The sequence below is a fragment of the Eucalyptus grandis genome, chromosome 7 (assembly GCF_016545825.1).
Source record: "Eucalyptus grandis isolate ANBG69807.140 chromosome 7, ASM1654582v1, whole genome shotgun sequence".
NCBI classification, from domain to species: Eukaryota; Viridiplantae; Streptophyta; class Magnoliopsida; order Myrtales; family Myrtaceae; genus Eucalyptus; species Eucalyptus grandis.
The window spans coordinates 49,120,295-49,133,098 of record NC_052618.1 but is presented as its reverse complement, the minus strand read 5'-3'; the positions used below and the strand labels follow the sequence as shown (position 1 = coordinate 49,133,098).

Here is a 12,804-nt window from a genome sequence, read left to right as displayed (position 1 = left end):
GTTGGAGGAGGAGGAGGAGGAGGAGGAATCGTAGAATCACACGCTTGAAGGGTCTAATAAAAGCGTCTATCATTTTCTCTCCCATTCACGTTCCACCCGAAAAAGGGTAAGTCGCAAAATGCCAAAAATGTGAAAACTGAAAAAGACCTCAAGTGGAATGGCTTAATGACTAAAGAAAATCGCATATCTTCGACAAGGTTGTAACGTCCAATCTTCTTGCGAACAAACCTTTAGCCGACTTATATCTCAGATCATGGTTTGTGCAGAGAGATTTCTTGATTTCGGATGTGTCGATAGGCATGAAGACTATAGTAGCAATCTTGTTGCCTTCTGAACTGTCATGTTGTGAGTGAATTGAGCAATTATGGTTCATATCGAACTTTACTTAACGGGTGCGAGATCTTCGTGATAACCTCTTAAAGGAGCTTGGCTGTCAAGAGTTTCTCTGTCGAATCATTTTCCTTCTCATTGTTGCTGCTCTTAGTAGTGAAAATAGTTCAGTAGTGGAAGGAAAGGTACATTTCTCAGGGTACTCCCAGGAACACTTGAATCAGATTGAATCAATATTGATGCACCGATCCCCATTTTTAAGTTGATTTATTTTAAAACGAGCTAAGTCTGTCGAGTGCAAACTTTCCAAAATGTCTGACTTCTAGCTAATAAGTATTAGGCGAGAATTATTAAAAAAAACCTAGACATCAAAGCCGATTTAAAAGCCAAATAAATCCTCGGTCCTGAGCCCGAAATGCATCTAACTTTGTCTTCTCTGTTCTTGTTCTAAAAGCTACCGGCATTTGTTCTGTTGTTAGACGGTGCACGATTGAGCTCCTGATAGTGCCCAAAATCAATAGAAAAAAGGCAAAAAAAAAACCTAAGAGAAGCTCCAAGATCTTTCTACTCGATGAAGCATCTCGTTGAAACGACGTTTATTCATACTTTATATTTTTCTCTTAGGTGTGTCCAAGGTTCTGTGACGCATATGATGATGTGCATAAATTCGAAAGGGATGTGAGAGGTTTTTCTATGTAGATGACGGACCAGGTAATGGCGAATGGGGCATGTGTGATGCACTGTTATCGAGTTAGTGTGAATACCTTCGTTGACTTCTAATTTATCGTTGATGTCGTGCTAATTAGCTTAGGAGAAAAAGAAAATCGGGGTCCATGTAGGGAAATTTAATGCATTAATTTCATCCTGTCTGCACTTAATCTGTCCTTTCCCCCTTTCTTTTTCCTTATATTTATCATAAGCTGTCATCACAGACACGCATCTCGAATCTTTAAAAGCAATTTTTTTTCCATCAATGCTGAAAAAAATGAGTAAGGAAAAGTCTCAAACCTTTGACCTTGCCTTAGTATTAATGTGCTTGTTTCGTGAGTAATTAACGATTTGAATAAATTTTTCCTTTAAGTAATCGCATGAACACTTACAAAAATGAGTTAACGCAAAAATATTTTCATCTTCAGCATTAAAATGTTTATGCGTAAGTAGTTGCTGATGATGAAGGTACTTTTCATCAATCAATTTTTTTCAAGTGATAGAAGTAATTATTTCACAAAAAATATTTGGTACAACTACTGATGTTACGCGAGATGAACGGAAATTACTTAGACTTTGCTTCTGGTGGAAGACGCACGGAGGATTGGAAATAGCTGTCTAACCCACCCCGTGACTTATATAATAATGAACAAGATACACCTGATATAATATAATATAATATATTATAATATAATGTAAGGGGAGGAAATAACATAAGGAGGGGAGCATTAAATGCCTATGTTTTGTCTAGTATTTTCCTTGTTTTGGGAGACTATGTGGCCGAATGAAATAGCTGACTTCATCGACTCGATCCCCGCAACTGCCGATCTTAGCTGTAGCGTTCCCTACGACCCGATCCACGAGACAGTGCAAGTGCGTGGTGGTTCACATGTTGGGACTGCAAGTCATGAAGTCCCATGATTCACGATGTCCCCAAGGAAAACGTACTTGACCCACAAAAGCAACAAATCAGAAGAAGAAGGACAAGGAAGAAAGAAGCAGACTTGAACAGCATCAAAAGCCCGGACCGAAAGCATTGCATCGATCTTTAATGATCAATCGATCGTGACAAGGAAGAAAGACTCGCCAGGGATTGGCACTCGTGCATGCGGCGTTAGGCATGTTCCACGGGGTCTCGGCTTTTTCATGACTCCAAGTCAACATGTCGGGTCCTCTGACTCAAGTCTCGACGCTTGTTTTTGCTTTGATTCCGTAGGTTCAATGTATAGGACGCTTTCTAGATGGGGACCGGCCTTCCCGAGCCGTCGAAATGGCAGGTTCACGAACCCGAACTCGCCCAAGTCAATGAGAAATTGCTTAACCACAGGAAAGAGTAGTTAAAAAGAGGCTCACGACCCAGGTCTCGCCGCATCAACTTTTGCGCCACCCCCACCGAAACCTAAAACGGTCCGCATGTGCCGTCCATGGTAGCAGCAGTGGTGGAAGATGGGTAGGTACGCCCGTCAAAAAGCCCACGGGTTGACCCTCTTATCAGAACCCTCTAGTCCCCCACGAAAAAGACACGACAAAATATTAAAAAGAAGAGAAGGAATGAAAGTGAGAATTAGGAGTTGTTTTCAGCCAAATATGCAAAGACCCACTACCCCATAGGGCTCGAATCTACCTTTAAAACGATCCGTTTCCGGATACGAAGCACGCCCACGATCGGGAAACTTCTATCGTCATCGTACGGTCGCTGGTGCGTGCAGAGAAAAGTTGCGCTTCATCGTGTGCTGTGCGTCTCTCCTTTTTTTTTTGCAAACCTAAGCTGAATTCCCTCCTCGATAAGTCAAGCATCGCCTTCTGAGGATCGCTTGTTACGCGTGTTCTTGGTGTTTAGAAGGAATAGATTCCTCTTCCTCGGTTGCATTTCAGTTCTTGACTCAATTAATTTGCCGGGCATGGGGAGCCGATGACATGCGCAGAAAGGGGTCCCCGATCATGCTTATCGATTAGGTTTTTTTAGCAGAACGACGTGCACACGATGCGGTGATCGGATTATAAATACTTTTAAGGGATCCGGACACCTAAAAGGCAGTTGAAGAGGAATATATGTTTATACACATGATTTTGACCTAAAAGATTTGGTCTAAGGAGACAATGTAAACACAAGTGCATATAGAGGTAAATTGATTCTCGGGCAGTCCAGTCCCTAACCATAAATCAAGAAACAAACCAGAAGAGCCGATCTCCAATTTTTGAAATTGGGAATCAAACTAGTGCCCCTCGGAACCTAACCGACCAGTCTAATTCGATTCCCGAGTAGGTCAATAGAACCGATGGCGTGTTCTTGTATTATAATCTCTCGTTAAATCACATTTTACCCCTTACACAAATAGTAGATCAATCAATTATTTGCTTTCCATTTAGGGGGTTAAGTGTGACGCCAAAACAAAATTAAGGGATACAGTGCAAAAGTGTTTCATTTTTCCTTGTATTAACAAGCCTTGAGTGCTTTTGACTAAATTACTAGTTTGAAGTTGCACCTTCTTTCGAAAATGAGAACAATAAGAGCACATTATTTCTTAATCTTCTTTAAAGTTTATTTTTCCTTCTGAGCATAAACTTTCCTTTAGTTTTTATAATTTTTTAAGAAATTTTTAAATAATCAATCCAATCCAAATGAACAGTTCCACCCATGAAATCGAGAACTAGATCAAAAATCATCAAGTTTAATTTTTTGAAATAAGGAATCAGATTGATGCCCCCAAGAATTAGCAATTTAGACGTAGTGGATGCACAGAGTGATGCGCGCAAGCATGCATTACATGGTCCTTAGGCAAGTCTAAGCCATTGGATATAGGGTGCGTTTGGGAACCACTTCCCAAAGCCCCTTCGGGTCCGAAGTCCTTTGGGCAAAAAAAAAAGGCGTTTGGAAAAAACTTTGGAAGGCACCTGGACAAAATGCTAGCATTTTTAAGGCTGAAAGCCCAAGGCAGGGGGGGACCTGCCTTGGGCTTTCAGCTTTCTCGGCATGCCCACGCGTTACTGTTCACTCTTTTTTTTTCCAAAATTGTCCTCATGAATTTTTTGTTTTTCCGGTTCGTGCCCTTGGATGAAACACTGTTCATCTTCTCCGGGCCGACGCTGCTACAGGGACGCCGCGACCTAGCGATCGTCGTCGGAGAGTCGGACGACCTCCGCGAGTCGCGGCGTTGCCGGCGACCGTCGCTTGCCGCACCGTGTGACCTCCGCGGGGAGCTCGCCGAGGCCGCGCGACCCATCTGGTCGCAGGTCTGGTGGTCGCGACCAGATCTGGTGCCGGAGGCTCGGCGGCGACCAGATCTGGGTCGCGCGACCTTGCCGCCCCCGGATCTGGGTCGCGGCGGCGTCGCGCGACCTCCCGCGACCTCGCTGCCCCAGATCCGGGGGCGGCGAGGTCGCGCGACCTCGCCGCGACCCAGATCCGGGGCGGCGAGGTCCTCCCGCGACCTCGACGCCTCGGATCTAGGTCGCCGGAGGTCGAGGCGGCGTCGCTCGACGCGCGCGGCCTCGCCGCCCCAGATCCGGCGTCGCCGGAGGTCGAGGCCGCGTCGCGCGACGCGCGCGACCTCGCCGCCCCAGATCCGGGGTCGCCGGAGGTCGCGACGGCGTCGCGCGACCTCGCCGCCCCAGATCTGGGGTCGCCGGAGGTCGCCGGCGGTCGCCGGAGGTTGCTGACGGCCGCTGCCCTCGCCGATCTTTTTTTTTATTTTTTTAATAATTTTTTTATCACAAAACTCATTTGTAAATGTGTAAATTCCCAAACGCTATTTTCGCTTCAAAGACTTCACAAAGAGCTTTTAAAGATAATTGCCAAACACAGTTGCATTTTGAAAACATCTTTAAGTCAAAGATCTTTCATTTTAAAAAGGCACCCTGCAAAGTGGTTAAACGCACCCATAATGTAGTCGGTGAGTATATTGCAATCATGAAGGTCTAAGGTCTAGGTATAACGAAAATACACATTCAATGCAACCCTCTAGCAACTCGACAACATGATTGTCTCGTTGGGCCTTAGCACCCATTATTGGTGAGAATTTATAATCAAACCAACCAAATAGCGATGATAACAAGTGGCCCATCAAGAAAAGTTTTCACAAACGTGATTGATTCCATCTATTACAATATACACGCCGACTAAAAATGCCTTTCATCGTGAGGTACGTGGTCAAAGGAGAGAAAGTAATCCTGATTTCCCTTTTCTTCTAGTAGGCGGAAACGAGAAGAAAAGCAAGTTAGATGCTGCCCCTCCCAATTGTTTTGGAGGGATCGAGAGGGACACTTAACCAAGCAATCACAAGAATAAAGAAAAAATTATCTTGTGATTTGGTCATGCACGGGTAGGCCGGCTTCTAAGCTAAAGTATAGTCAAACATGGACTTGTAATATACTCCAGATCAATAAAATGCAGAAAGAGAGGTTTGCAAAAAAAGTGATTTTTGGGTATTCAGACCATATCATTCCCTTTCCCCCAAGTTGGACCTTACACTTCACCTCCCTAGTCAGTTCACACCCTCCAAAACTCTCTCTCTCCTCTCCTCTCTCTATAAATCTCCAATTTGCTCAGCCCTCTTGTTTTCCCTATTCAAGGTTCTCCCTCTCCCTCTCCCTCTCCCTCTCCCTCCCTCTCTCTCTCTCTCTCTCTCTCTCCCCTCTTCTCCTGCAATAACACATCACAAGCACAAGTTGAAAAGGGTTGCCGTGTGGAGAGAGAAAGGATACAGAGAGATATAAAGAGAGAAAAATGGTGGGTTCCTCTTGCTGGTCTCTGTCCCTCTTGTGGTTTATACCTCTCTCTCTCTCTCTCTCTCTCTCTCTCTCCCTCTCGGCCTGTGAACTCGGCATACATGTTTCCGCTTTAAAAACCGATAACAGCTACTCATCTTTTAGCAGAAAATAGAAAACAAAAAGAAAAGAGAAAAGGGCTCATCATGTGACCCATCAATTAACCTTTTTTTCCTTACTTTTTCTGGATACTTACAGGATCAGGAAGGAGGCCATCCACAGATGGCGGCGACCACATGGGACGGCTACGTCGATTGGAGGAGCCGGCCAGCCATCGCCGGCCGCCACGGCGGCATGCTCGCGGCCCTCTTCGTCTTGGGTAAGGCCCTCGGTCAATCCAATTTTTACATGCGATAGTAACGACGGCTGCAGATTCGTCAAGTCGTTCGTTTTCAAGGAAAAGAAAAAATGATGGGCAAGGCGCGATCTGATCTGGCGTTCTCTGTTTTTGCCACAGTGGCGGAGGTGCTGGAGAACCTGGCGTACCTGGCGAATGCGAGCAACCTGGTGATGTACATGGCGGAGTACATGCACGTGTCGCCGTCGAGGGCGGCCAACGACGTGACCAACTTCATGGGCACGGCCTTCCTCCTCGCCCTCCTCGGCGGCTTCCTCTCCGACGCCTTCTTCACCGCTTATCGCATCTACCTGATAAGCGCAGCCATTGAATTCCTGGTACGATTTCATCACCCCTTCCTACCTGCCCTTTTTTTTTTTTTTTTGTCCTTTTTCTCCGCTCTTTTCCTCGCAGTCAATTAATTCCTTCTCGTTCAGTAACTTCTTGGGTTAATCTGGCTGTCGGAAAATAGGTAAAAAAACGGAAAAATGAATTATATCCCTTCTTCTTGCATTTTTGGCCTTAACTTCTAAAAATCAGTTAAAAATTCTCTGAAATTAGGGGGCGGTTCCCCCTTTTTTAAATATATTTTTGGCTTTTAGTTTTACTTTATCCTCTACTCCTGCCGAAATCATGGTGAATATATATATAGGAAAAGGAAAAAAAAATGTTCTTTTTTTTTTTTTTTAAGAATGCATAGGGAATTGAAGCCGTGGGTGGGGCACTGAGAGCCGGGACAGGATCATGTTTTTCCCTCAAAATTTGGTGTCTAAGAAGTTCTATTGCAAATGCAATGCATCTCGTTTCTCGTTCAATGCGAGAGAAAACAGACGACCCTCCTAAACGACCTCGTATCGTCTACCGTAGCTGTGAGGTCAGACGATACTTGTGTGGACTCGAGCGTACCCGGGTCGGGGTCCATCGTGGCCGTTAGATCACGTGGATCCGCCATGATGAACGGCTTGGATTGGCTTTAAGTACCAGATATTCTCTAGAACCGTTCATTAGCAACAAAAGAAATAGAAAACTAACTTAGGTTGCTAGAGAGAAAGGAAAGAGGGGCAGGATATGAACATTACGTGAAATTTCTAAAGACTGAGATTATTTGGCAACTCATAATATTCACCCCTAATTTTCACTCCAGCCTTTTTCTTTGAGAGCCGGAAATTAAAAACGATTACTTCGAGCTTCGGGAAACATCGGTCTTCACATATTTTGAACAAAATTTCAAAATGTTTTTACGTTAAAGTAGGGAGGTTCGTAAAACAAATGGTAAAATGTTTAGATAAATCGTTATATGCCAATGCCACTCCTCTTCTTTTCATTGGAAAGAGCGCTTATTGGGAGAGGAGCTTGCTTCCTGTCATTGTCGTCGTCAATGCTTGTGTTGTTGCTCCCCACCTCTTATCATGATGACGTGTCGCAAGCTAAGTGAATGGCTGAAGGAAGCGGCCAATGATCGTGCGCCACTTGGCCAGAGGCGGGCTTCTCATGGTGGGTGCGAAAGCGACACGTCGTGCTTGCTTGCTTGATCCGAATTAGAAGGTGCTAGTTTCTGATACGGTGAGATTTGATAAGTGATGATTATGTTCCCATTAACTGGGGAGAGGACAAACAAGGGGATGATTGGTTCCATTCCACTAGGGAAATCGATAGAAAGTAATGTTTACAGCGTCGATTTGGGGGGGAATTCCTTGGTGTCCTTGTCGTGATAGATTGAGTCAATAAGTTTCCATTCATTCTATTTCGTGAGCATATCATGGGTTTTGCTAGATTTCTTGGCAAGCATTATGTTTTAGGGTTCTTGGGACTCTTAAGTCTACATATGGCATGCCTAATTTCACATGTGAAGTCTTTGTCGCCGAACTTGGATGCGTGCGGTGTTCCTGACCAGTTTTTCAAAGATGCATCTCCATGAAAGATGTTCTCGAGTCGCTTAGAATGGCCTGGTTGTTAAAATATGGATTTCACTATTAGATTGTTATAATATATCTTAATGAATATAGATGGATTAGACCTACAATCTTTGCCTAGATCTACTAACCACATAAAATAGTATATTTATCTGTATAAAATCGACACAACTTGAGCAAACCATATCAAAGAAGAGAATAGTTTGCTTAGATTCATCCATTTTGTCTTTCAAGTTGACTGTTCCAGACCTCGGTCCACAAGATGATTAAATTTACTTTGTCGATATCCATCTCTTTAGAAAAAGCCATCAGAACACGGAGGTTGACATGGGTTTTAATCCTGATTTAAGTTTTGTCATTGTGGTGCTACCTAAGTAGTCAGCTAAAATAGTTCCATACATTCAATGAGGAGAGAGTTCCACATTACCAAAAACCGAAACTAAAGGAGACATCTTTCAATAGGTTGTTGCAAATCTTGGGACTCGGGTCTACAAATCTAACATCAATATAATTGTTGAGCTTGACCTGGTGTGATGGGCCCTTTGCAACTAGTCCTCAGGGCAACTTTTACTCCAATCACATGGAGTTCCCTCAACAATCGTGTCGTTTCATTCATAGGACAATCTTGTTAGAGACTCCTCTCCCTCTCTCAATTTCAGCTTTGAAAACCCTCGTCAGATAAATCAAAAAAGTGTTATTTCTTGTCCCATTCATTGACAATGCAATGCGGTGCGGCATGAAAACTCTGGCCAATGGAGTCGGGCCACCTTGCCAATTGTCAACCCCATGCACGCAATGCCACGTGCCGTCTTCAGCGTCCCATCGTCGCACCAAAGACACATGTGGATGAGTCCCACTCGTGTGGTCATTGTCCAAGATGTTGAGTGATCAAGATCTCTCCCAATCGAATAGCGATCTTATCTTGGTGATGAGGGGATATAAATGGAACATGATCCTGACCTTTTGTCTTGTCCTAGACCCCTTTTGATTTGGGTCAAACACTGTTGGTCTTAAACACTTCCAATCGGAGAATACCCCATCTATTAGTTCCGGCTTGCATCTAGGTGTATCGATGCTCCATGACCGAAGTCGAAAATTCAGGACTAATTCGTCCCGTGGGCATGTTTTTATTGTCGTACTCTCGTCAAGACTGTCATAAGTTAGGGCACCCTGTCATTGGTCAAGACCTAAAAAGCCACGCGCACGATCGTGAAGTGGATGCAATTTGTGTCTTTTGTGCGGCCTTTTGAGGAGCCAAGTGTTCTCGAACGTTGACATTTTGTGTGAAGCATTTGTCGCCGCCGGGCCATTGACATGTGGCCTGAGGGCCGAGGGGGGCCCATTTCCAAAATGTCGCCTCCTTATAGGGAAATTCTCCGCACGTAACGTTGCTTTCTTTGGATTGTTATTTAATCTTGTGAGGCACCTTTATTTAGGTAAATAAAAAAAAATATGAATTTCTAGGAAAGTGTCATTTTTTCAAAGGGGAAGCTGCTAGTGCAAACCACCAAAAATAGAATTTTCTTTCATTTTTTTTAAGAGAGAGGGAGCAAAAGCAAATCACATGAACCTTAAGCTTTGGCAAATGCTGTTGTACCTGCTTTGTAGATGAAAACTTTATGGTAACTGTAAAAGAAGGGAAGCACGAGCAGATCACAATAAGCCTCGTGACTTGTTGGATTCATGATCATGTGATAACATACTGAAATTTGTGTGGGGGGATGTCTTTGGTTTCGATCGGCGATCCAATTTACTAACGAATTATATCATGGGTCACGTCCATGACAAGCTTTTCACCGGATACCGATGGCGGGAGAAGTGCGGTCGACTCTCGCCGGTGTCAAGATGCCGTGTGCTAGAGCGACTCTCTTCGGATTCTATGAGGTCTAGAACTCTCATCTTCTCCCTTTTCATATTGTGCAACAGGGCTTGGTCATACTCACGGTGCAGGCCAAGTCGGCCTCGCTGAAGCCGCCGCCCTGCAACCAGGCCGACCCCACGGCCGTATGCCAAGAGGTCAGCGGCAGGAAGGCGGCGATGCTGTTTGCGGGGCTCTACCTGGTGGCGCTTGGGGTTGGGGGGATAAAGGGCTCACTGCCGTCGCACGGGGCCGAGCAGTTCGACGACACCACGCCGCAGGGGAGGAAGCAGAGGTCCACCTTCTTCAACTACTTCGTGTTCTGCCTCTCCTGCGGTGGCCTGATTGCTGTCACGTTGGTGATCTGGGTCGAGGACAACAAGGGCTGGCAATGGGGGTTCGGGATCTCGACGCTCGCGATATTCCTGTCCATCCCGGTCTTTCTTGCTGGTACAGCCATTTACAGGAACAAGATCCCCTCCGGGAGTCCGCTCACGACTATTTTCAAGGTCTGCATTCATTTTCTTGAATTGGGTTTCCCTTAGTCTCTGCTGGAAAGGGTGATTTGATAGACCTTGTTTATGAGCCTGACAGTTTATGGAGCCTGCCAAGGCCGAATGAGCCTGGAGACCTCCTTTTCCGGCACGGCTCGAGCCTGCCCCATGATCGCTTTAGTTCTTAAGAATGCGCATGTGTCCGATCAGTAATCACCCGTTACCATGTCATCTTGCTCATGTATTCTTTGTTGCGACAGGTTTTGGTTGCTGCTACGCTCAATCCCTGCAAATCCAGGAACACAAGCAATGCCATTGCAAGCATGAACACGAGCCCTGCTTATGCAACAACGCAGACGGCCCAACGCAAACAGGAAGCATTCGAAGCAGGAGCAGAAGATGACCAGAAATCGAAGGAGGCGACACTTCCCTCGAATGGAAGCTTGAGCTTTCTGAACAGAGCAGTGACAAGCAAGCCTATCCACCGGTCATTGGAGTGCAGCGTCCAGCAAGTCGAGGACGTCAAGGTTGTCCTGAAACTCCTCCCCGTCTTCGCATGCACCATCATACTCAACTGCTGCTTGGCCCAGCTCTCCACCTTCTCGGTCCAACAAGCGTCGACCATGGACACCAAACTGGGCTCCCTCAAGGTCCCGCCGGCCTCCCTTCCGATCTTCCCCATCCTCTTCATCATGATCCTCGCCCCGGTCTACGACCACTTCATCATCCCCTTCGCGCGGCGGGCCACCAAGACCGAGACGGGCGTAACCCACCTGCAGAGGATCGGGATCGGGCTGGCCCTCTCCGTCCTGGCCATGGCGGTGGCCGCCCTGGTGGAGATCAAGCGGAAGCGGGTCGCGACCGACTCGGGCCTCCTCGCCTCCCCCGACCCGCTGCCCATCACCTTCTTCTGGATCGCGCTCCAGTACCTGTTCCTCGGGTCGGCCGACCTGTTCACCCTGGCGGGGCTGCTGGAGTTCTTCTTCTCGGAGGCCCCGGCCAGCATGAGGTCCCTGGCAACATCCCTCTCGTGGGCCTCCCTGGCCATGGGGTACTACCTGAGCACGGTGATTGTGTCGATCGTGAACAGCGCGACGGGCCATTCCGGGCACCGGCCGTGGCTCAAGGGCGAGAGCTTGAACGGGTACCATCTGGAGAGGTTCTACTGGCTGATGTGCGTGCTCAGCGGGCTGAACTTCGTGAACTACCTGTTCTGGGCCAGTAGGTACAAGTACAGGTCCGCAGGGTCTAGCAAGTGAGGCGAAATTGATGGAGATTGTGGTGCTAAGTTTGAGAAAACGAGAACTATTTCCACTGTATATAATTATACTTTTAGAGAGAGTTGGGGCTGATAGGTAAAATGGTGGAAGTTTGGTTGTGAGATGATCCATGCATGCATGGGGGCTTTTCTTGTAATCGTAGTGATACTCTCATTCGATGAAAGAACGAGGTGAAAAAAGATAGGAACAGTCAATTTACTTTGCGCATCACCGTTTGATTGAGTTGCTTTTTTGGAATTAAAAATTTCTCAACTCTTGTTTAATTTTCTAAGATGATTAACTATTTATTGACTTAAAAAACAATTGTTTTCATGAAGGGGATGTAGCTCAGATGGTAGAGCGCTCGCTTAGCATGCGAGAGGTACGGGGATCGATACCCCGCATCTCCACTTATCTCGTTCTCCTTCGTTTTTTGTTTCCCTTTGTACAGGGAAAACAATCTTAAATTTATGTAAGTTTGTCTTGAACATAAGTAAGCCCTAGACCCCTTTCAGCCATTTTCGAGGCAAAAACATGAAGCCATCCGTCTGTTTCTCGAAAGAACGGTATGCATGCTTCTTGTATTTGATCTTGACGTAGGGTTCATATTATATAAATCATAAGCTGAAATTATGATCATCTCATGCACATCTTCACGAACAGCATCAAAAAAGAGTTGAAGAAATTCCTTTCCTCATCCGAACATCAACCTCTCTTATTAAAGTTACAAAAAAACTGCAAATTACATCAAGGAAATTTCTACCAACGTAACAAATCATCGCTGCTTCTTCTCTAAATCTTTGTTACATTACACGACAGATGGAACATTGTCAAGGGCAAAAAATCTACAGGAATTTGCCTAGCTAATCACACATGAAAGAGTCCAAACCCTTACCACCACCTTGGTGGCTGCGTTGGCTCAAGCTCCCTCTCTCTCACGAAATAGGAGGAGTTCGAATCCCAGCGTAGTCACTTGGGGTCTTAAGTGTGACGTCGTGGTAATGGGTCATGCACTAGCGTCATCCTAGGTTTACATCGCCGGCTGTCAGCTCATGGTGGTTCCCGGGTCACAAAAAAAGAAAAAAAAGAGTCCGGACCCTTCACCGAACCCTCAGCCAAACACCACGGCTTGGGATAT

At 45.9% G+C, this 12,804-nt stretch overlaps 1 protein-coding gene and 1 non-coding gene across 3 annotated transcripts; both read left to right on the top strand.

The window, feature by feature from the left end:
* Nucleotides 1-5,604: 5,604 nt before the first annotated feature.
* On the top strand, nucleotides 5,605-11,909 carry LOC104453986 (protein NRT1/ PTR FAMILY 4.6). Of its 2 annotated transcripts, XM_010068664.3 has the most exons (5): nucleotides 5,605-5,767; nucleotides 6,004-6,124; nucleotides 6,263-6,480; nucleotides 9,982-10,422; nucleotides 10,668-11,909. In XM_010068664.3, the coding sequence occupies exons 1-5, from the start codon at nucleotides 5,765-5,767 to the stop codon at nucleotides 11,664-11,666; spliced, it is 1,782 nt and encodes a 593-aa protein (XP_010066966.2). In that variant the 5' UTR covers nucleotides 5,605-5,764; the 3' UTR covers nucleotides 11,667-11,909. The 2 variants fall into 2 exon arrangements, with proteins under 2 accessions (XP_010066966.2, XP_039174191.1); XM_039318257.1 differs by lacking the exon at nucleotides 5,605-5,767 and having other exon boundaries at nucleotides 5,831-6,124.
* Nucleotides 11,910-12,003: 94 nt separating this feature from the next.
* TRNAA-AGC lies at nucleotides 12,004-12,076 on the top strand. Its single transcript has one exon. It is a non-coding gene; the product is annotated as a tRNA-Ala (tRNA).
* The last annotated feature ends 728 nt before the right edge of the window (nucleotides 12,077-12,804 follow it).